This window comes from Myotis yumanensis, unplaced genomic scaffold (genome assembly GCF_028538775.1).
Source record: "Myotis yumanensis isolate MYYU_CA2020_CCGP unplaced genomic scaffold, mMyoYum1.0.hap1 SCAF_16, whole genome shotgun sequence".
Classification (NCBI taxonomy): Eukaryota; Metazoa; Chordata; class Mammalia; order Chiroptera; family Vespertilionidae; genus Myotis; species Myotis yumanensis.
The window spans coordinates 50,274,588-50,294,967 of record NW_027223767.1 but is presented as its reverse complement, the minus strand read 5'-3'; the positions used below and the strand labels follow the sequence as shown (position 1 = coordinate 50,294,967).

Genomic DNA, 20,380 nt, shown 5'->3' with positions numbered 1-20,380 from the left:
TTCTCTCTCATCGATGTTTCTAACTCTCTATCCCTCTCCCTTCCTCTCTGTAAAAAATCAATAAAATATATTTTTAAAAATGTGCTTTAGGAAGAGAACCAAGGAGGAACACATTCTTCTTTCATGGAGTCTGTTCCCCAGCAGGAATCTACCCAAGATCCAGGTACTGGAAGCGTTAAAATAAATGCATTTAAAAAAAAAAGAAAATAACACATTTTGGCAAGGATGTAGGGAAATCGGAACCCTCCTACACGCTGGTGGGAACATAAAATGGTGCAGCTGCTGAGGAAAAACCATTTGGCGGCTCCTCAAACATCTACACAGAGAACAACCCTAAGATCGAACCATTCTAATTCTAGGTAGAGACCCAAAAGAACTGAAGGCAGAGACCGAACAGATGCTTGCACACCGTGTTCACAGTGGCTTTAGTCACAACAGCCAAAAAGGTAGAAGCAACTCAAGTGTCCATCCTCAGATGAAAGGCAGACAAAGGGCTGTCTGTGCACACAATGCAATCTTATTCCTCCATAAAAGAAAGGAGGCTGACACATGCTGCAATGTGGACGAGCCTTGGAAACATGCTTAGTGTGATAAGTGTGTGTGTGTGTGTGTGTGTGTGTGTTGATTCCATTTGTATGAGATACCTAGTATACGCAACTTTATAAACAGGAAGTCTGATTAGCAGGGGCTGGGATGATGAAAAATTTCTGGAGCCCAAACAGTGTGGCTCAGTGGTTGAGCGTTGACCTATGAACCAGGAGGTCATGGTTCCATTCCCAGTCAGGGCATATACCTGGGTTTTGGGCTCAATCCCCAGTGTGGGGCAGCTGATCAATGATTCTCTCTCTTCATTGATGTTTCTCTCTCTCTCTCTCTCTCCCTTCCTCTCTGAAATAAAAAAAAAAAAAAATTCTGGAAGTGGACAATGGTGATGGCTGCACAATAATGTAAATGTACTTAAAGCCACTGAATCATACCCTTAAAAATGGTTAAGATGGTAAAATGTATGTAGTGTATAGTTTATGACATTTTTAAGGCCACCTTGGTCATGTGCCCGGCTCCTTTATACACCCTGGGGTCTGTTTGGGGCTCTGACTTCTGTCCCATGGATGGCTCTGTTTCTTGTGAGCACCATACTCTTTTAATTACTGGAGCTTGGAAATATGTTTTAATATCTGTTAGAACAAATTCCTCCATAACCTTCTGCTTTTCAATATTTTCTTGGCTAGTCTCATGCATTTCTTTTTCAGATGATACTTTAGAATAATTTCATCAAAACCCATTCCTCCTCCTCCCAGGGGGGTATTGTCTGGAATTGCACTACTTTTATTGATTAAATGGGAAAGAATGGACAATATTAAGGCTCCCCCAAATGAACATGGTTTGTCCCTCCATTTATATATATTTTTTATTCTTTTTTTTGTCCCTCCATGTTTTATTTATCTATTTTTTATTCTAGGGAGGAAGGGAGAGGGAAGGAGGGAGAGAGAGAGAGAGAGAGAGAGAGAGAGAAACATCAATGATGAGAGAGAATCATTGATTGGCTGCCTTTCATACGCCCCCTACAACCAGCCTGCAACCAGCATGTGCCCTGACTGGGAATCAAACCATGGCCTCCGGGTTCATAGGTTGACACTCAACTACTGAGCCACACCAGCTGGGCTGTCCCTCCATTTTTAAATCTTTTGTGACTTCAATAGAGTTTTATATTTTCTTTATTCAATCGCCATGTGTCTCTCTCTGATGTGGCTGTTTGGGAGCTATGGTTGACATGCTCCTTTTGTTTCTTGTCTGGGTTAGCTCTGGCGTCGTTTGTGTTTTTTCTTCTACAACAAAGATGGCCAAGCCTTGGAAGGGGCCTCCCCTCCCCCGCTCCTGTCACCTGTCTGTCAGGTGACTCAGCTCCGAAAGGAAACATCAGGGTCCCAGTGCCCTTCCTGACCCCCACCCTGTACCTGGTAGGTGACGGTCCCTGCGTAATGTCGCACGGTGAAGATGGGGAGGGGCAGCTGGGGCTTGGCGTAGCATGGGTGGTCGCCATGGTGATAGTGGCACTTCTGCAGGAAGGTGTGGTCGGTGGCCTGACAAGAGAGATGGCGCCCTCAGGCCCTGCTTCCCTGCCCCGTGCCCAGGTGCCACAGTGAACCGAGGCGGCTTCGCTGCGAATCTGAGCCCCTGTGAAGGGCGCCTCTCTCGCTCCCAGGGACTGTTTGGACAACAAAGTGCTGTTTGAGAAAGACACAGCTCCACACACACAGAAACCGCCTCCGTCAATAAACACCGATCACTTTAAAGGTGCGGGGACCTTACGACAGGTGCAGATCACGCCTGCGGGCACGCACAGCTGCAGGTGTTTCTACACCAGTCCTTTTTTTTTTAATTGATTTCAGAGAGGAAGGGAGACGGAGAGAGAAACATTGATGTGAGAGAAAAATCCATTGGTTGCCTTCCCTCTGCACCCTGACTGGGGATTGAATCTGCATCCTGGGTGTGTGCCCTGACTGGGGATTGAACCCGTGACCTTTAGGTGTACAGAACAACGCTCCAACCGTGCCACACCGGCCAGGCCTACATACTAATACTTTTATTTTAAGATTATATTGATCAGTGAAATGTCACGCTCGAGCACTTTATCATTGTTTTTCATCATCATTCTCAGCCTCTAATGAAATGGGAAAATGGGAAGGCGTCACCTTACATGCGGGGTCGTGGTGTATTTAGCTTAAACGGCCTCACATGCCAGAGGAGGCCCAAGCTGCACACGTGCTCTCGTGGCCCTGCACATCCATGCACCGAGCCATGCAGGTGTGGCTTAGCGTATGCGTGTGTGTGCTCTGCGTGTGTGTTAACACCTCTCTCCTGCTACACTGCAGGCTCTAAGGGAGGGGCTGGGTTATTTTTGCTCACCTTTTTATCCCTAGCACAATTCCTGGCACAGATATTCATGCATTTAATATTTAGTGCCCCCTTAACCATGTGCCAGGCGCTGAGACAGGGCTGAAACCCTTCGAGGAGGGCCCAGTCTCCCTCAGGAGGGTCAGTGAGTAAATATACAATGGAATTGCCATGGACACAAGTGCTATCAATTATAAGGAAGGCAACCTGAGAGCAGCAGGGAGCTGAGGTCGGGTGGGTGGGAGGCAGTATTTGCTCACTTCCCAGGAGCCCTGCTCAGTCCCTTCCTCCGTGCCCCTCAGGCATGATGGCCTCCTGCAGCGAGGACTGAGGAACCTCAGAGAGGTCAGACCTCTTGCTCAAGGTCACCCAGCACAGGGTTTGAACCCCGTTTGGCCACTGCCTTCCCAAGCTGCACGGAAGGTGTCGTTCTGTACACCAACAGGTCACGGGTTCACCTTATTGCTCCCCCCTCCTTGTCCTGCCACTGGGGGCTCACCTGGGACAGCCATGTCTGGGCATCCAGGATACGCAGGAGGCTCTGGGGCTGGTCTACCAGGAGGTCCAGGCAGGATTCCCTCGGAGGCTGGGGGATGGGCACCCAGGGCAGTAACTCTCGCTGACACTCCTCCTAGGAATAGCCAGCACTTGGCCGTTTGTGGAGCCCACCCACATTCATGGGCGACCTCATCTGAGCCAGAGCAGGGATGGCCTTCCCATTTTACAGATGAGAAAACTGAGGTTCAGAAGGACTGAGACAGCCCATAGCAAGCGGGCGTTGGGGTAGAGCTCTCAGTGCAGTGCCCACCCTTTAGCAGAGATGGCCTCTGTTCTGAGTGTCCCCTCACCTCCTCCTGGGCCAGCAGCATCTGGCTGGAGAAGAGCTGCAGACGCTCGCTGGCAAGGTTGTTGCACAGTTGCTCTAGGCCATTCACCCGCAGTGCCTGGGGGCACGTGGGCAGTGAGGTGGGCACCCACTTGAGATGAGGGCACTGATGGGGGGTGGGCACACAGGGATCTCCCTCCCACAGGGCTGCCTGCATTCTCCCCAGCATTCAGGGAGGAGTGGTGCCCCAGGGCTAATGGTGCATCCTACAGGGTCAAGTGCAAAGGCCACAGTCAGGCCTCCCTCTAGGATTCTACACCCCTGCCCTCAGCCTCAGCACGAGCCACAGACACCCTGTGGTCTGGAAGACTCCTTTGCCTACGACCTAGCTTGCTAGCTATGAGAATCCCACATCCTCATAAGCAGGGCTCCAGGCTGCCGCCTCCAAGAAGCCTTCCAATATTCCTCCTGTAGGGATTACAGACTCCTTCCTGTGTGCCCCCCAGCAGAGCCCCCACTTCTGGTAGCTTTGAACAGAGGGTGCTGACATGCTCTAAAACACACAAGAGCACACATGCTCACGGGCACACACACACTTGTCATGGTCACCAAGGACACACTGGAGGGGCGGGCAGTGAACAGGGTGGGGCTGCCTCTTGTTCTAGCCCCTCCTCCCTGCCCTGAGGAGGCAAGACCCCCTGGAAAGGGGTGGAGAGCTTGTGGAAGTCAGGGTGACTGGAGGGCCCTTGGTGCATGGGAGGTGAGGCCGCGGGCTGCCCCATCCTGGGCCTTTATCTCTCGCTGCCCTAGAGGCGACGTCAGGCCTGGCCCGAGCAGGGCCGAATGGCTGCCCCTACGGAGTGTGTGGCTGACTCACGGACCCTCTTGGTCCGGCAGGCCAGTAGTTCACCAGTACCCCTCCCAGGGAAGCTGGCGCTGCTGGGGCCCCCCGAAATAATCAGGATGAAGTGGGCACCCTGTCTTGGGCCCCACCGCCAGGGTGACCTCAAAACCATAGACGTCCACGACAGTGATGGTGTTAGTGCTGCCGCCCTCCTCGGGTGGGGCCAGCCGCGTGTTGGTCCTCCTCAGGAGCCAGGCGAAGAGCCGCGAGTACAGGGCCTTGGCCAGGGCGTCCCTGTGGGCACGGGGTGTGAGCCGCGTGCAGCAGAGCGCCCGGCGAGGCTATGGCTCTCTCTTGCCCCCAGAGCACCTGGCATCAATGGCCCTCTCCAGGGGCAGGGATCTGGAGGCCGGGCCGTAGGGCGTCTCCTGGGGGCAGAGGGTGTGCACATGGCATGTCAGGCGAGGCCCACATGGGCACTCAGCCAGCCATCGGGTGGTCCAGCCGTGCCCAAGCCTCCCCGGGACCCTCGAGCTCACCGTGACGCATCTGGTAACAGCCCCCTCCAGGCGCTCGGGCGGCACCCGCAGCAGCCGGGCTGCTGTGTGGATCTCGGCCCAGCTGGACACGGCAGCCACCTCCTGGGACTCCCTCTGGGCAGAGGAAGGAGGGAGCAGGGAGCGCTCTGCTTGGGCAGCGGCCACGTCCCACAGGGCGGAGGCCGGGCCTTGCTCTGCAGGGCAGCTGCCCCGTTACCCAAAGGTACATGGATGGGTCTGGGCCACAGGAGCCCACTCTACAGTCCAAGGGCCCTGAGTGCGAGTCCTGACTTCACCTCTTCACTAGCTGGCCCGCCTCACAAGACTCTTTCCTCTCTGAACCGCCCGCCACTGTCTTAGTGCAAAAGGGGAAACACGCCCCTTATAGTGTGGAGAGCGGCTCCCATGTGGCTGAGTGATGTGGGCGGCGGGAGGTGCAGCAAGTAAACAAAGCTTGATCAGGTGCCTGTGATTGAGTGGATTCGAAACCCAGGAGAACGTGGTAAACATCTTGACCGCGCCTTTACTTTGCCTCGTGGAATCTGGCTATAAGATAAAGACTCGGCCAAGCTGTGGCGCTGTCTCTCCATCAGAGAAGCCAGCGTCCCACCCAGCCCCAGCTTTAATCTCTTGTCTGTCTTTTCTAATCCTTCACGGCCCCCCCTCAGGTTCACCCATGGCCGTGCTGGCGCGGCACACTTATGTTCCAGGGTTGTCCTGAGAACCGAATTAGAAAACAGATGTACAGCGGTTCACACAGCGCCTGGTACTTAACAGCTGCTCAGGTAGTACCAGGGGTGCTTCCTGGGGGTAGCAGCCGAGTGGGACAGGCAGCGGCACAGATGCCGAAACTCCAGGTCTGTTGCCCACCTGGACGGTGGGGGTCTGCCTGCTTTCCAGGGCAGCTGGGAGGCCCGAGGCTGGCCCAGGGCGGTGCAGTCTCCCACACACACGCTTGGGCATCGATACTGCTGCCCTGATTATGCAAACAAGCCACATGGGCCCGGCGCCTCAGGGGAGCCCACCTCTGACGAGGAAAAGCAGATGTTGCCCAGCTGCAGGATGGTAGCCAGCACGGCCCAGACTGCGGTCAACTCCTCGGGGCACAAGCCCAGCACCTGCAGGGCCTTCACCAGTCCTGCGAAGTCCTGGGCATCCTCCTTGCCCTGGAGCCTGCAGGCCCGGCCCTGCAGAGCGCAGCAGGGGTGGCAGCAGGGCCTGGCCCCCAGCCTTGCTCTACCCCAGCTCCTCCTCATCCCCCCCCCAAGCCCCCTCCCTGGGCAGGCCCTGCCGCCCGCACTGTGTGGACCTGGCCCCCACCTGGTTGAGGTAGTAGTAGGTCTCCGGCTCCTGCAGGGACAGCTGCTCCCGTTCCGTGGGGTCCAGCCCCACCAGCAGCTCGTAGAAAACATGGAAGCTCCGCTCAGCCTGGGCCTCGGGGGAGAAGGCCTAGCTTAGAGGGGAACAGTGGCCTGGTCCTGTGCCCCAGGGCGGCAAGGACAAGTCCTAGGAAGGCAGGCCTGGGGGCCTAGGGACCACAGCCCCCCTCCCCCCCAGCGGCCCCTCCCTCTTTCCCATGCTACGAGCTGGAAAGGGTGAGCTGCAGGGCGGGTCTTACCTGAAACACCACCCTCGAGGTCTCAAGCAGGTAATGTGACACAGAAGCTCCCACGATGACCCCGCTGTGGGCACAGGACGCTGGGTGGGGGTGCCCAGGGTGCACGCAACCCAGGGGCCCCGCTCAGAACGGGACCCACCATGGGCAGCAGCCTCAGGCTCCCAGGGAGCTGATGGTGCGTGGCCCCTGTGCCCACCTGGACCCCCTCACTTACTGCTGCAGGCGGAGACCTAAGACCTGGCCGAAGCGGCTGGCGTTGGCATTGAGGACTGTCTTGGCGTGGCCAAAGCTGCCGAGCCAGGGCAGCACGTCGTCCAGCTGAGGGGAAGGGCATTCAAGTCACCCCAGAAGAGCCGTGAGCCCCCAGTTAGGCCTCCCAGCTGCGGGCACTCTGTGCCTGGGGACTGGGCTGTCCCCGAGGAGAAGCAGGGACCCGAAGACCCCCTCCTGGCCCAAAGGAGAAGGGTGGTCCCGGGAAATGGCCAGCTGCCCCCACCTGACATCCTGCGTCCCTCGTCTGCTCCTGCTCCAGGCCGCTCAGGAACCGCACGATCTGTTTGGCGGCTTCTGTCTTCCCTGAGCCACTGTGCCCACTGCGGGAGGGGGGCCCATCGCATGACCCCACTGAGCCGATGAAGTGGGGACATGGCCAAAATGCAGAGAGTCCCGGGCCATGGAGACCAACAGAAAAAGTCCCTGCGAGGCCTCGTTCAAGGGGCACATGTGGTGACGTCAGCCGGGAGCACAGCCCTCCGGAGTCCAGAGCTGCCACTCGGTGGAGCAGGGCCCTCACCCACCCCTCCCAGCCTCAGTGTGGCCGGGGGTTCCGTGGACAGGGAGCCACCCCTCACCTGAGGAGAATGCCTGCGTCCCGCCCCGTGCTCCCACACAGGCTGTAGGCTGATGCCGCAACGGCGAAGATGTGTCTGAGAAAGAGGGTGGGGGCCGGTGAGCAGCTGCAGGGGCCTCTGGGCCCTCCTAGGGGGAGGCAGGATGCGCCCACCCTCCCCAGGACCCTAGTCCATGGGACCTGCAGGGCTCAGCCGCCAGGGGGGTGAACAAAAGGTTGGTGGAGAAAGTCACTCACGGGGTGGCACTGGGGGCCTTCCTGGGGCGGTAGCTGGCCAGGACCTCAGGCGAGAAGACAGGCAGGGGCCAGCGGGGGTTCAGAACGAGCAGGAGGGGCCCCCCAAAGGTCTGGGGAAGGAAGTGCAAGCTCTCACCAGAACATGGAGGGGGCAGGGGAGGCAGATGGAATGGGGCCCGGATGCTTCCTGCCCAGACCCCGGCCCTGCTCACTCTGCAGGGCCCCAGAGAGGGTTGGGCGCCCAGCCCAGGAAGAAGAGAAGAGGTGCTCTGGGGTGCCGGGGGGCCCTCTGATCCCAGGGGAAGGGAGTCCCGGCCCTCCATCCCCTCGGGGACCCCCATACGTAGATGCGGCCCAGGCGAAACCTCTTCTTGAGGCACAGCAGAAGGGAGCTGTCACACAGCGGGCTGTGGGGGGGGGGGGGCGGGGGGCGGGGAGGCCCCAGGTTATTCTGCCACTGGCTGCAGACACTGGGCAGGTCACGCCCCTCTCTGAGCCCATCCCTAACGGCCGGCTGCTAGGTAAGCTCCCACCCAAGGGGCCTGGCAAACAGGGAAGCTTTGTGCGGGTGAGAGAAGGAAGTTCCAAGCAAGGACATCTGCTGGCCACCCCCCACCTGCCCCTGAGCCTGGCCACCTTTAGGGAGGCGCGACCCCTCCGCATGTTATAAAAATGAGGAGGTGCGATATGAGAAACCCGGAGCCCCGGGCCGCGCAGGTCTGGAACTGCCCGCTCACCGCAGCCGGGCCAGGTCCTCGGTGTCTTCCAGGAGGGTCCCTGGGTTCCTGCCCTCGGCACCGGGGAGGGACGGCGCCTCCAGGCCGGGCCCAAGGCTCAGCTCCAGGTCCCTCTCCAGCGCCTCCTCGGCCTCGTCCTCCGGCTCCCAGGCATCCCTTTGGGGCCGGTAGGGGCCTGGGCGCTTCTCCAAGGCGAGTTGGGGCAGCAGCGCGTCTGCGCCAGGCCCGGGGTCCTCGCGGGCGTCGGGGTCCTGCGCCCAGTGCACCGGCGCCTCCGCTTCCAAGGTCCCGGGCTCTGCTTCGCTGCTGGAGCCGCTCCCGTCCCGCGGGGGTCCCGCCTCCCCTTCTCCACTCTCCCAGCGCCCCGCACTGTCCCTTGAGGCCCCTGCACAAGGCCAAACGCGCCCCTCCCTGGAGGGGGCGTCCTCGGACGCGTCCTCTGAGCTCCGGCTGCTCGACGCCCTCCCCGCCCTGTGGATCCTGGGGAACACCACCGCGAACTTGGGATCCGGAGTCGGGTCCTGGTTCTTCGAAGGGTCCGGGCGGGCTGGGCTCTCCGCGACCTGCGGGGAGCTCATGCTGCCGCCAGGGGGAGCCCTCGGCCGTCCCCGCAGCCCCACTACGCCCGCCAGGCGCAGCCCCAGACGGCGCCGCAGCCCCCGCGCGCGCCCCGGCCCCTCGCCCGCCCGCGCCCCCGCCCCCGGCCCCTCGCCGGCGGGCCGCTCCGCCTCCTGCCCCTCGCTCCCCCGCAGCCCGAGCAGACGCCAGAGCCACCGCAGGAGGCCCAGGGCCTGGGCCACGCGAAGCAGCCTTTTCTTGAGGCTTGGGCGACGGGGACCCGCAGCCTGGGGAGCGGGCCCGGGGGGCGCCCTCGCGCGGAGCCGGTGCAGCGCCACGAGGGCGGCCAGCGGCGCTGGGTCCCCGGGCGCGTCTCCCCCTGGGCCCCCTGCTGCGCCCTCGCTCGCCGCCGCCTGCACCTTCCCCGACACCTGTCCGACCTGGCGGCGCGGAGCCCTGGCCGTCGAGGCCTCGGCTCCCCCGGGCTCAGCCTCTGGCCGCGCCCCGTCGTCGCTTGCGTCCCCAGGAGCCCGCGAGCTCTTGGGGACGCCAGCGGGGCCGCCCTCGAGGGGGCCGGAGGTCGTGGCTTTCCTGCGCGGCTCGGCCTCCTCCGTGGCCCGGCTCCCTGACCCTGGGGCTGCCCGCGGGCCCGGTTCAGGTCCGGCCTCCTCCCGCCTCCAGTCCGTGTCTGACCCGGAATCGGCCGTCGGTCTCCGGGGCCCGGTCCACAACGACCCTCCCCGGCTTCGGGGCTCGGAGTGGGGCTCGTCGCTGCTCCTACCGTCGCTGCTCGGGTGCGCGCCCTGCCCCCGCGCGGCCGCCGGCCCGGCTTGGGGGTCTCCCGGGCTCGCGGTCGTTTGCTCGGAGTTGGGCCTCAGCTCCGGGGTCCCGCCGCTCTGGCTGCCGCTTTCCTGGTCCTCGCGGGCCTCGCTGTCCGGGCAGGAGCTGCCCCGGTCTCCGCCCGACGTGTCCCCATCGGGGCTGCGAGGCGCTCGGCGTCCCCGCCTCGCCGAGGGTCCCCGCCCTTTTCCTTTCCTCCTGCGGCGGCCGTGCCCGCCTGTTCTCCCTTCTCCTCGGGGGAGACTGCCCTCCAGGCGCCCCCCACGGCCGTCCCCGGGCTCACGGCTCTCCCTGGGCCCGCGTCCCCGACGCCTGGCACTGCCTTGCCTCCCCCGAGCCGCTGGCGGAGGCCCAGCCCCTGGCCGTGGGCAGCCGCCGTTCCCCTGTGCGGTGGGCTTCCTGCGGCCGCCAGGGGTCCCCGGGGCTCCCGCGGTGGCGGGGTCCGAGGCAGATCCCGAGCCTCGAGCCCCACCACGGCCCTGTCGGCGGTCCCCGCTGGCCGCGCCGTCTGCGCTGGCAGACCCCGACTCCTGCTCCCCTGAGTCCGGCCTCTTGGGTCCCTCGGGGCACCGGGGCGCTTTGCCCTTTCTCCCGCCCATGGCGCCCCGTGGAGAGGGGCTTCCCGGTGGCTTCCTCCTCTCCCCTTGGATCTGGCTGCCCGGGACTCCCTCCGTCCTCTGCCCTGCACCACCCGGTTCTGCTCTGGCGGGGTCTACAGCCTCACCCCTCCACCCTCCTCCCGCACCTCCCGCCTTAGGCATGAGCATCAATAATGCAAGTGGCTGTGGGTCCTGACCCCTCGAATAACAATGAAGCAGAGGCCTCGCAGGAAAGAGGAGACGCTGCAGCTGCGGACAAAGGCCGAGGACAGGGCAACTGTTCCGCCAGGGAGTCGCTGCCAGCTAGGCCGCCTGGCACCGGGCCACACCGAGCCGCCGCGGCCTCACTGCTTGCGGGGCAGGGGGTGAGGGGTGTGGAAAGGACCTGAGCCCTCCTCTCAGTCCTTGGGCTCTAGGGGCCACCCGCCCGCCTCCCTTAGCCCCTGGATTCCCCAGAAGACGGGGACCAGGCTGACCGGGGCACACAGCCAGCAATGCCTGAGTTTTGTTAGCTTGTTGTCGTTCTTTGAGATTGTGAAATATAACAGAAAGAAACCAGCATAGCATAAATGTACACCTTCAGCTGGTCAACTGGACACCCAGGAAAGGGGGGCCCCACCCCCTAGGGTAGTTCTCTCTCCTCTCTTCCTCCTCCTTTTCTCTTTCACCCCCTCACCTGCTTTGTCCACAAGTATTGTGAGCGCCTGCACCCTGTGCCCAGCCCTCTTCCGACTCCACACTCCCTCCTTCCAGGAACCATCTCCTCCTCTCGGCCTCACCCACCCTCCAGGCCTCACCCGCCCTCCGTGAACGACTTTCACTCCTTTGGTTGGTTGTTTCCTAGGAGCCAGGTGCTGTTCGATGATGTTACAGACTCTTTCTTTAATCCTTACAGCCCTGAGGCACGTAAGGATTCTGCCCCATTCTACAGAGAAGTAAACTAAGGTCCAGGAGTGAGGTCATTTACCCAAGGCCACACAGCCATCACTGGCAAAGCCAGTGTTCAGTGGTTGGGTCTGCCTGGCTTCGAAGATCCAGGCCTCTAGACCAGGTGTCCAGCTGCTCTGGACCATCTCCCTGGCCCTGGAGTCGGCAGTGACCCCCTCCTCCCCACTCATTCGCCTTCATGGCAGCTGTCTGTCAATCCAACCTCTCAAATAGCTCCATTCTGTCCCCATGGTCACCTCTCCTGGATTGCTGCCGCTGGAAGACCCTGAACTCCTCTCCGTGCCAGCCCAGCTTCCATCAACACGCGTTCCAGAGAGCACCAAGCCCTTCCATTTGTGAGCAGCTATCAGTAAAAATCGTTGATCTCACTCTCAATATGAGAATGTTTTCTTAGAACTGAAACATGCCAACTGAAATATTAGCTGACATTAGCTAATATTTCAAAGTGCAGTGTACTTAAGACAAAGCCGTCCTTAGTGAGTGCGGATATAAATCCACTGTCAGAGTCTTCGTGACCTTTTCAGGAGTGTGAGTGTGTTACCATCTTGTTCAGCCTGATTGGCCAGATCCTTGCTGCTGCCACGAAGCTTCCTGAGCCACGGAAGTGCTGGCTGTGGCATTTCTCCTGTTACCGGCGCTTGCAGTGTTACCATCATCTACAGTTCTTGGCTTCTTGGCAGGAAACTTCATGTCACTTGTTCATTGTGTGAGTTAGTTTAACCGGATTTTTGTATTTATTATTTTTTAATTATATTTTTATTGACTTCAGAGAAGAAGGGAGAGGGAGAGACAGAAACATCAATGATGAGAAGGAATCATTGATCGGCTGCCTTCTGCATGCCCCACACTGGGAATCAAAGCCGAAACCCGGGCATGTGCCCTGACCGGGAATCAAACTGTGACCCTCCTGGTTCATAGGTCAACGCTCAACCACTGAGCCACACTGGCCAGGCTGGGTGTCTTTCCCCTCCGACAGGAAGGGGACTCACTCTGCCCTGACCCAGGGATGCGGTCAGACTCCAGCTGGTTAACTCCTGCCATTTAATCCCAAAGACAGAGGCACAGCAATGACCAGACACCCAGGGACCTTTAGCTGCTTCAAATGCTGAAGAAGCAGATCCTCCTGAGCACCAGCCTGGTCCCAGGGCGAACCCCAGGGCCAGAGGCGGGGACCCAGCTAATGGTTTTATATGGGAAATTTCTGCATAATTGAAAAATTCAAGTTGTTGGACCAGTGAAGAGGTAATAAGGTGTTTATTAAAAACTTTTTCACCCATAGGCAGTTAAAATTTATAATTTAAAACCCAGCCCACTACAAAAAGCAGGGGGGGGCGGGATGATAAAAACTGTGCAACATTGACAAAAGGACCGAGACAGACAAGGCCCGGGGAGGGACAGCCCGGGGGCCGGGTCCCTCCTCTCCCGAGGCCGGGAGCAGCAGCAGAGTGGAAGCTGAGGGGGCCCCAGCCTGGAGCCCGGCCCGGTGCGTGGGCCCTCCAGGCGGGCCAGTGCCCGGAGGAAGAGCCCTCAGTAGTGTTCACCGCACAGCCTGGACACCCGGCCTGCTCACTTGGCTGCGGAAGGAGAGAGAGTGACGGAAACTCAGGTGCATCCTGGGCAGGATGGGGCCTCCGTCATGTACCTGAGCCCAGACTTGGAATTTTCCAGAACAAGGAGAGCATGTGTCAGGGCTGGGATGGACCCTTGGCCTGTAGGATCTTGGGGATGGGGGCTCTTCCTCCCATCCCTCCAGGAGCATGCCCTCCCAGCCGCCCCCTCCCCACGCGCAGCCGGTCTCAGGGCCCCTACCTCCCCCATTGCTGAGGCTGTACCTCATGGCCACTTGCTGGGAACGCCAGTCGCCATAGCTCCTGCATGGGCAAAGACAGGGCAGTCACCCTCCATGGGGACTTGGGGTGGCAGACAAGGACACTCATGCTCGGTGCTCTCCTGGCACCAGGGGGCCCACCCTGCAAGCGGCAGTGACTCACCCCCGGTCTCCCTCCAGTGTGCTCTGGATCTCCTTCAGCACCCCTGGGGAAGGGAGGCTGGTGAGGCCAGGGCGGGGCCTTTCTCTTCCTCTCACTGATGGGGTGCTGGGTGGGTCTGCCCCCCTCAATTCCACCCTGGCCTTCCAAACTCCCCCCCAAGGAACATCCCTCCTGTCAGCCCCCAACTCACTCTCATCATTGAGCAGAGCATGCTCCATCACGGGGCCTGGCCTCTTCTCTGGAAGGCAGAGGCTAGGTTAGGAGAGCGCTGAGCCCAGGGCTGGAGGGGTGGCTGTTTCTACCCCCAGCTTGAACGCGCGCGCACACACACACACACACACACACACACACACCTGTTCCCCTGGGGTCCCCTCTCCTCCTTCCATCCCACAATGTCTGGGCCCGGGCTGGCCCAGGTGTGCTCACACTCCCCTGGCCTGTCTTACCCTCTCCATCACTCTGGCTCCCTGAGTTCCTGTGGGGGGAGAGAGAGTAAAGATCAGGGGGCACTAGATTCTCCGCTCTGGTCCATGAGGTCAGCTCACCTGGCCTGCCCTGAGCAGGGGGCGCCTGGGAGGGAAGCCAAGCCCCTTCCTGGTGGCAGCTCACATGGGAGGAAGGGGTATATGAAGGGGGGCAAAGAGCCAGAGCCAGGAGGGTGGGCTGAGCTCACAGGGGAGGGGGAATGTGGCAGCTCCCAGTGGGCGCATCAGGAGGGTGAGGGTGAGGGGCTGGGGCAAAGGCCACCTGCCCTTTACCCACCTGGCTCGGCCCAAGGCCTTCTCAGGGCCTGATCCATTGCGGGGACGACTGTGGTTCTTGGTTTCTGCAGAATCCACCAGACACCGGGGCTCCACCAGCCACTTGGTGGACAGAGAGAAGCGCTCAAACTCCGAGGGCGAGATCAGGTAGAAACCTGGGGGGTGGAGACTAGGTGAGGCCAGCCTGGTCTCTCAGGACCTGCGGCTGCTGACAATGGGGCTTCCAACCAGGGGCACTGGGTCCAGAGCTCTTTTCAAAGTTCTCAAAGAGCCTGGCCTTGGCCACACACCCCTGGCTGCCCTTCCCAGCAGCCCCTGCAGCACAGCGGGAGCCCCACGCCCCACCCGGCTCACAGAGGCAGGACGAGCCACCACTTGCACACCTTGGCCGTGTTTGGTGAAGACGCAGGAGGCGATGCCGCTGACGTCCTCCCGGCGGATGCAGCCGTAACGCACCTGGGGCTTGAGCAGGGGCAGCGAGACCACCTGGATGTCGCCCAGGTTGGTGAGGACAGCCAGGTGGTGCTCCCCGTAGTCCTCGGCGCGAGAGCTGCTGAAGTGGGCCACGCTGACCCGCCGCACCCTCGAGCCCTCCAGGGCAGTCAGCTTCAGCTTCAGCTTGGCACTCACCTTGGGCAGGGTGAACACCTGGGGCACAGGGCGGCGGTCACACCCATGGCCAGACCCCACTGATCACTTCCCTGTGTCCACCGGATGCCACCCAACTTCCCAGCGAAGCCTGCTCGGTCTCGGCACGCCCTCGGCACCCGGACAGGCGCTCACTGCACCTGGACCATGACGGTGCTGGGCCACTTCCTCCCACAGACAGGTCCTGCTTCAGTGTCCCCACCGCTGACCTGGGCCCGGGGACGCCACACAGACCCCTCTCCTTTCCGGTGCCCCTGCAGCCCCTACTGCATATGCCAACTGCATACACAACTTTAAGAGTCCCAGCCACTGTCATCTGTGCCCGAGGCATGAGCCCCCTGGATGTCCCGAGGATTCCCGGGACCCCGTCTCCACCGTGCAGCACCTTGAACTGCTCCTCTGACACAACAAGCAGCTGGTGGCTTCCCTGCATGTCCGGGCTTTTCGATAGGTCGTGTGCGACTTCCAGGGGCTCGGGAAGGGGCACACTGTGTCCGTCCAGCACCAGGATGCCCACGACTGGTGCTCGGTGCATCAGCTGGATCTCCTTGACTACGGGAAGGAAGCAGGCAGGTGATGGGGCTGGTGGGCGGGCGAAGAGCGAGGCTGGAAGCACCGCCCTGGACCAGCCAAGGCAGACCAGCACCCTCCGCTCTCCCCCGCTCAGCACTCACCCTGCTCCGCCCGCACGGGCTCATCCATTCTCCGCTCGGCTGGGGGCACACGCAGGGCAAAGGCGTAGACGGTACCCCCGTTGGTGCCCGCCCACAGAGAGGGGCAGTGGCGGGAGCCTGCCCAGAAGCAAAGGTTTATATGTAACCCTGGGTCTGGAGGTCAGGTGGAGCCAGGTGACCTAGGCTTACGTCCTGGCCTTTCTAGTCACTTGTGTGACTCCAAGGTCAAGTCAGCCAACCCTGTAAGCCTCACTTCCCTCCTCTGTACAAGGGGGCTCTGCCTGCCTCCGGGGTACAGATGGGGAGAAGGCGCCGAAGGCTCTCTGACAACCAAGGGCCCTAAACACTGATGGCTCTGAACCTGGGACAGCCGGCCCTTGCAATACAGGAGCGGACAGCCCACGCCCACCCGTACCCTGGCAGGAGGGAGCAGGGGAGGCCCACGGCGTAGCAGCAGGCATGTCCTACCCTCACAGCCATTCCAGGAGGAAGACATTCCCCCATCTTACAGGGGAGAAGCTGAGACCCATCTTCTAGAGCAGTGATGGCGAACCTTTTGAGCTCGGCGCGTCAGCATTTTGAAAAACCCTAACTTAACTCTGGTGCCGTGTCACATATAGAAATTTTTGTTTTTTTGTTTTTTGTTTTTATAATTGTTTTATTGCTTAAAGTATTACAAAGGGTATTACATATGTCTCCTGCATATAGAAATTTTTTGATATTTGCAACCATAGTAAAACAAAGACTTATATTTTTGATATTTATTTTATATAATTAAATGCCATTTAACAAAGAAAAATCAACCAAAAAAATGAGTTCGCATGTCACCTCTGACACATGTGTCATAGGTTCGCCATCACTGCTCTAGAAAGTGGTAGAGCCTGGACATGAAGCCAGGACAAAGGGACCTGGAGGCCCAGGCAGGGGAGGGAGAGGCAGGCCCTGGTCTCTACCCGCTCACAAAGGGAAACCCCTCTTAGGAGCCCACCAACCTGCCCTCATGCCGGGGGCGCATGCCTGGGCCTTCCCACCCCAGGCTGGCTACTCACTGTCCCTCAGGTAGGTGTCAGCGAAATAGAGGGTCCGGACGAAGCCCGTGAAGGAGTCCTCTGCTGTGCGGGCCTCGATCTTGCGCTGCACGGGCGCCAGCTCCATGTTCTGCAGGCCCAGCCGTTCTGTCCGGCAGCTCCGCTCCGGCACCTGCGGGGGTGGGGCCAGCCTGAGGGGGGCTCTGGCCTGACCTCCCTGGAGCATCTATTGCTCAACACCCATCATTCTAGGGGGAGACTGGTTCCAGCTCACGCCACTCCCTGCCTGGTAGCATTTACTGAGGACTTGACCCTAAGGTGCTACAATGATTGCCTCTTACAGTTGAGGAAGCTGAGGCACAGAGGAGCAGGGTGACAAAACCGGCCACATAACTGGTGGGCAGCGGGCAGGGATGTAAACCTATAGGTGGGCCCAGGGCCTGTAATTGCAGCCAAAGCAAGTGGGAGGGAGGGGTAGTCCGGCTCGCTGCTGGCTGCCCCCAGGTCTGCCCGGGTGGCCTCACCTCTCCCGGGGACCCCGCTGGCCGCCGCTTCTGGCTGGGCACCCGACTGCGACGCATCCGGCGGAAGGACTGACGCAGGGACTTCTTTAGGGACTTCACGCGGGACAGGGGGCCCTCTAAGGCTAGCTGGTCGCTGGGGTGCAGGGTGCACCTGGGGGGGAACATCAGACCATTAGCACGGCCAGGGCCCGAGGGTCTGCCCCAGGCCCCAGGCCCCAGGCCCCAGGCCCCAGCCCCCATGGGCAGCCTGCTCACTTGACAAAGACCTGCCGCCGCTGTTGGTGGTCGAAGAGGCCAAAGCCGTGGCTGGTGCCAAAGGCCACGAGCCGCCACTCCGAGTGCAGAGCCAAGGACGTGACCACAGCCGGGGGCTGGCACTGCACCAGCACGAAGGGCTGGAAGCCGGGCTCGAAGTGCACAGGTCCCGGGCGGGCACACAAGCGCTCGTGCCCCTTCCAGCGGTAGCCCTCCTGGTCCTGCAGCAGGTCAGCCTCCACCTGCTCCACCACGTGCTCTGCCTCCTCATCATTCAGCTCCAGCACCAGCACCTGGATGGGATGGCAGAGGGCTGAGCCAACCCCAGCACCTCGGGGTGGGGGTGGGGGCTGGTTCCTGTCCTGCTGTGCCCTCAGCCTGAGAAGGAAGCTCATGGGCCTGGAGGTTACCCAGAGTCACCTGATCACTCCTCCCCCTGCTCCCCTCCCCATCCCGCCTGCTACCTGCCCTGCTGTGCCTGCCACGGCCAGGTAGCCGCTGTATTTGCAGAGGAAGATCTTCTGGATGCCCAGGCGGGGGTCGTCACTGTAGGGATCGAAGGAGCCCACCTAACGGGAGAGGAGGCCCACAGGTGGCCATGAGCACTGGACCCAGCCTGTCCCCGCCCTCCCGGTGCCCAGGCTCCTGGCCTCACCTTGCGGAGCGGGGGCCACTCGTCCTCACCCTGGGCATTGAGGTGCTCACTGGGGTCCGTGTCGGTGAGGAACACAGGGACTGTGCTAAGTTTGTAGAGCAGCCGCAAGCAGACGCCCGAGGCATCCCAGAACCGCACGGTGCCGTCCTCGTGCCTGTAGGCAGAGCCGTGAGAAGGATGCCGGGCGAGGGTGCCAGGGACTGCTCCCACCCTGTCCATCCTCCTATGCAGGAGAAGAGCAGCATAAATCACCTACCCCGTGAGCAGCAGGTCTCTCTGGGGTGGGGTTGGGGCCAGGCTGATGCCACCGTCAATAGGCCATTCCTAGAGGGTGAGACCGAGAAGTGCGTGCAGGAGCTTGGCTCCCAGGTGGGGCTGGGGCAGGGCGGGTGCTGGACCTACCATGGTGGAGAAGTGTGTGTTCTGCCAGCTGCCGGCAGCGATGATCCGCTCCCACAGCTTGAGGGGGATGTTGGAGACGTGATGGGAGCAGGTGATGGCGGAGCAGTGCAGGGAGGCCAGGTAGGGGGGCTGCACCGGCGGCCAGCCGTCCGCCTGCAGGTCCATCACCACCAGCTCCTCCTCGGCCAGCACCACCAGGGCGTAGGGGTCATCAAAGGCTGGGGGACAGGCCAAGGGTCAGGGGCTGCAGGAGCCAGTAGGAAGCAGTTTGCCCAGCCTGGCCCTGCGGAATCTGATGCTTTAAGGGTTGGAGCCAGGGAATCTGCATTCAAACACAAGCTTGAAATCTAACCATGTATAAAAGGAAACATACGCCACGACCAAGTGGGATTTATCGCAGGTTTGCAAGGCTGCTTCAACCTTTGAAAACCATCACATCAACAGGCCAACGAAGAAAAGCCCATGATCACATGCAGAAAAAGCCTTTGCTAAAACCCAGACCCATTCATTTATGACAAACACTCTCAGTGAACTAGGACTAGAGGGGCACTTCCTCCACTGGACAAAGCACATCTGTGAAAAGCTGCAGCTAACATCTTCACGGGGAGACACTCGAAGCTTTCCCACTAAGCGTGGGAACAAGGCTCCTTTTCAAGTACCAGCTAAGGCAGTAAGATGCGAAAAAGAAGCACAAGGTATGCAGATTGGGATGGAAGAAATAAAACTGCCTTGGTTCACGGATGACAGGACCGTTTATGTAGAAAATCCAAAAGGACTGACAAAAAAACTGGACGCTGCCCCCAGCACCCTGTGGCAGGCGTGAGGAGTCCCCCCACTCCCTCCCCTGGCGGCCTCAGGCCTTGTCATGTCCGTCAGGTGGAGAGAAGGCCCGACTCCTGGACATCTCCCGCCAGGCCTCCTCTCCAGGTTTCGACAGCAGCCCTTTCTGGGCTTGCCTGTCACCCAGTGTATGAGGCTGACTCAGGGCTTTGCTGTCCTGGTTGAGCTCCAGGAGGCCGGCTCAGAGCTGGCCCCAGCCCATGAGGTCTTCCCCATGTCCACACCAGGGCCCTTTTCTCAGCTGGGTGGGTATTAAACCCAATAGTACAGAGCTGCCCTCTTTGGACCAAAACCCCATTTGAGCCAGGGAAGGGCAAAGAGAGCGTGGAGTGGGCAGGAGGTGTGGCCAGCAAGCATGGAGCCACCAGGCTGGCAGAGACAGGGAGAGAGGGACTGTGGCTGCTGCCTCAGTGGCCCCCAGGGGGTGGCTGGTTCGGGAACCTCTGTGCAGGCCCTTCCTTTTACAGACAGGACGGTCTGCCTACACCTCCCAGAGGCCGGCCTTCCCCACACCACTCCCTCAGCTCGCCTACCCGCCGCTGGGTCCACCTCGGAGAGCACAGTGAAGTCGATGACCCGGGACGTGAAGTCGAAGGCTGTCTGCTGGCCATTGTGCACCACGGAGATGCAGTGGCGGTCCCCGTAGCTGGCCCGAGGCATGCCACCCTGGAAGATGGTGAAGGGCAACCTGCAGGCACAGAAGAGAAGGGCGGTGGGCTGGGGCTTTCGACACAACAGCAGACAGCCACTGGCTGACCGGGCAGCGTGGACTCCCTGTGACTGGCCTCTGTGCAGGGGCCGGGAGGGAGGCTCGTCTCAGGGTGAGTGACCACTCCAGGTCCCCAGGAGGGGGTCAAAAGGCCAGACCCTCATCTCTTCTTGACTGCAGCAGCTCAGGGGAACTTGGGGGCGCGGGGGGCGGTGGGTTGAGTCTGCAGCCACTCCTGCTCCAACCAGAGCTGCCCCCCTCCTGCTTATGCACGGGTCTCCCCGTGTGATTGTTTGAAGAAACAGGTCTGAAACTTGCCGATCTTAATCGCCTCCCAGGAGTGCAGAAGGGAGAGAATGGGAATGTCTTTTTCAGGACCTGGCCATGAGCTATGAACGGCCC

At 60.6% G+C, this 20,380-nt stretch overlaps 2 protein-coding genes across 5 annotated transcripts in view; both read right to left on the bottom strand.

Annotated features, from left to right (window-relative positions):
- MYO15B (myosin XVB) overlaps positions 1 to 10,543 on the bottom strand; it is a 32,208-nt gene extending 21,665 nt beyond the window's left edge. Inside the window, exons 1-15 of the mRNA XM_070395415.1 lie at positions 8,547 to 10,543; positions 8,153 to 8,216; positions 7,810 to 7,919; positions 7,574 to 7,648; positions 7,219 to 7,315; positions 6,937 to 7,040; positions 6,723 to 6,786; positions 6,425 to 6,538; positions 6,130 to 6,291; positions 5,105 to 5,218; positions 4,935 to 4,993; positions 4,727 to 4,859; positions 3,744 to 3,839; positions 3,395 to 3,526; positions 1,956 to 2,081 (exon numbers count right to left, since the gene is read on the bottom strand). Coding sequence (XP_070251516.1) covers positions 1,956 to 2,081; positions 3,395 to 3,526; positions 3,744 to 3,839; positions 4,727 to 4,859; positions 4,935 to 4,993; positions 5,105 to 5,218; positions 6,130 to 6,291; positions 6,425 to 6,538; positions 6,723 to 6,786; positions 6,937 to 7,040; positions 7,219 to 7,315; positions 7,574 to 7,648; positions 7,810 to 7,919; positions 8,153 to 8,216; positions 8,547 to 10,543 — 3,447 coding nt within the window. The remainder of the gene's footprint in view (positions 1 to 1,955; positions 2,082 to 3,394; positions 3,527 to 3,743; positions 3,840 to 4,726; positions 4,860 to 4,934; positions 4,994 to 5,104; positions 5,219 to 6,129; positions 6,292 to 6,424; positions 6,539 to 6,722; positions 6,787 to 6,936; positions 7,041 to 7,218; positions 7,316 to 7,573; positions 7,649 to 7,809; positions 7,920 to 8,152; positions 8,217 to 8,546) is intronic.
- Positions 10,544 to 12,726: 2,183 nt separating this feature from the next.
- LLGL2 (LLGL scribble cell polarity complex component 2) overlaps positions 12,727 to 20,380 on the bottom strand; it is a 30,775-nt gene continuing 23,121 nt past the window's right edge. Inside the window, exons 10-26 of one of the 4 annotated variants that reach the window (XM_070394545.1) lie at positions 19,803 to 19,957; positions 18,430 to 18,647; positions 18,284 to 18,351; positions 18,028 to 18,181; positions 17,837 to 17,941; positions 17,373 to 17,665; positions 17,118 to 17,268; positions 16,615 to 16,765; positions 15,566 to 15,682; positions 15,277 to 15,443; positions 14,627 to 14,891; positions 14,245 to 14,398; positions 13,929 to 13,957; positions 13,673 to 13,720; positions 13,483 to 13,514; positions 13,324 to 13,362; positions 12,727 to 13,065 (exon numbers count right to left, since the gene is read on the bottom strand). In XM_070394545.1, coding sequence (XP_070250646.1) covers positions 12,775 to 13,065; positions 13,324 to 13,362; positions 13,483 to 13,514; positions 13,673 to 13,720; positions 13,929 to 13,957; positions 14,245 to 14,398; positions 14,627 to 14,891; positions 15,277 to 15,443; positions 15,566 to 15,682; positions 16,615 to 16,765; positions 17,118 to 17,268; positions 17,373 to 17,665; positions 17,837 to 17,941; positions 18,028 to 18,181; positions 18,284 to 18,351; positions 18,430 to 18,647; positions 19,803 to 19,957 — 2,437 coding nt within the window. In that variant the 3' untranslated portion in view covers positions 12,727 to 12,774. Of the gene's footprint in view, positions 13,066 to 13,300; positions 13,363 to 13,482; positions 13,526 to 13,672; positions 13,721 to 13,928; positions 13,958 to 14,244; positions 14,399 to 14,626; positions 14,892 to 15,276; positions 15,444 to 15,565; positions 15,683 to 16,614; positions 16,766 to 17,117; positions 17,269 to 17,372; positions 17,666 to 17,836; positions 17,942 to 18,027; positions 18,182 to 18,283; positions 18,352 to 18,429; positions 18,648 to 19,802; positions 19,958 to 20,380 lie in introns of all 4 variants that reach the window. The other 3 variants (XM_070394546.1, XM_070394547.1, XM_070394548.1) reach the window with 3 other exon arrangements.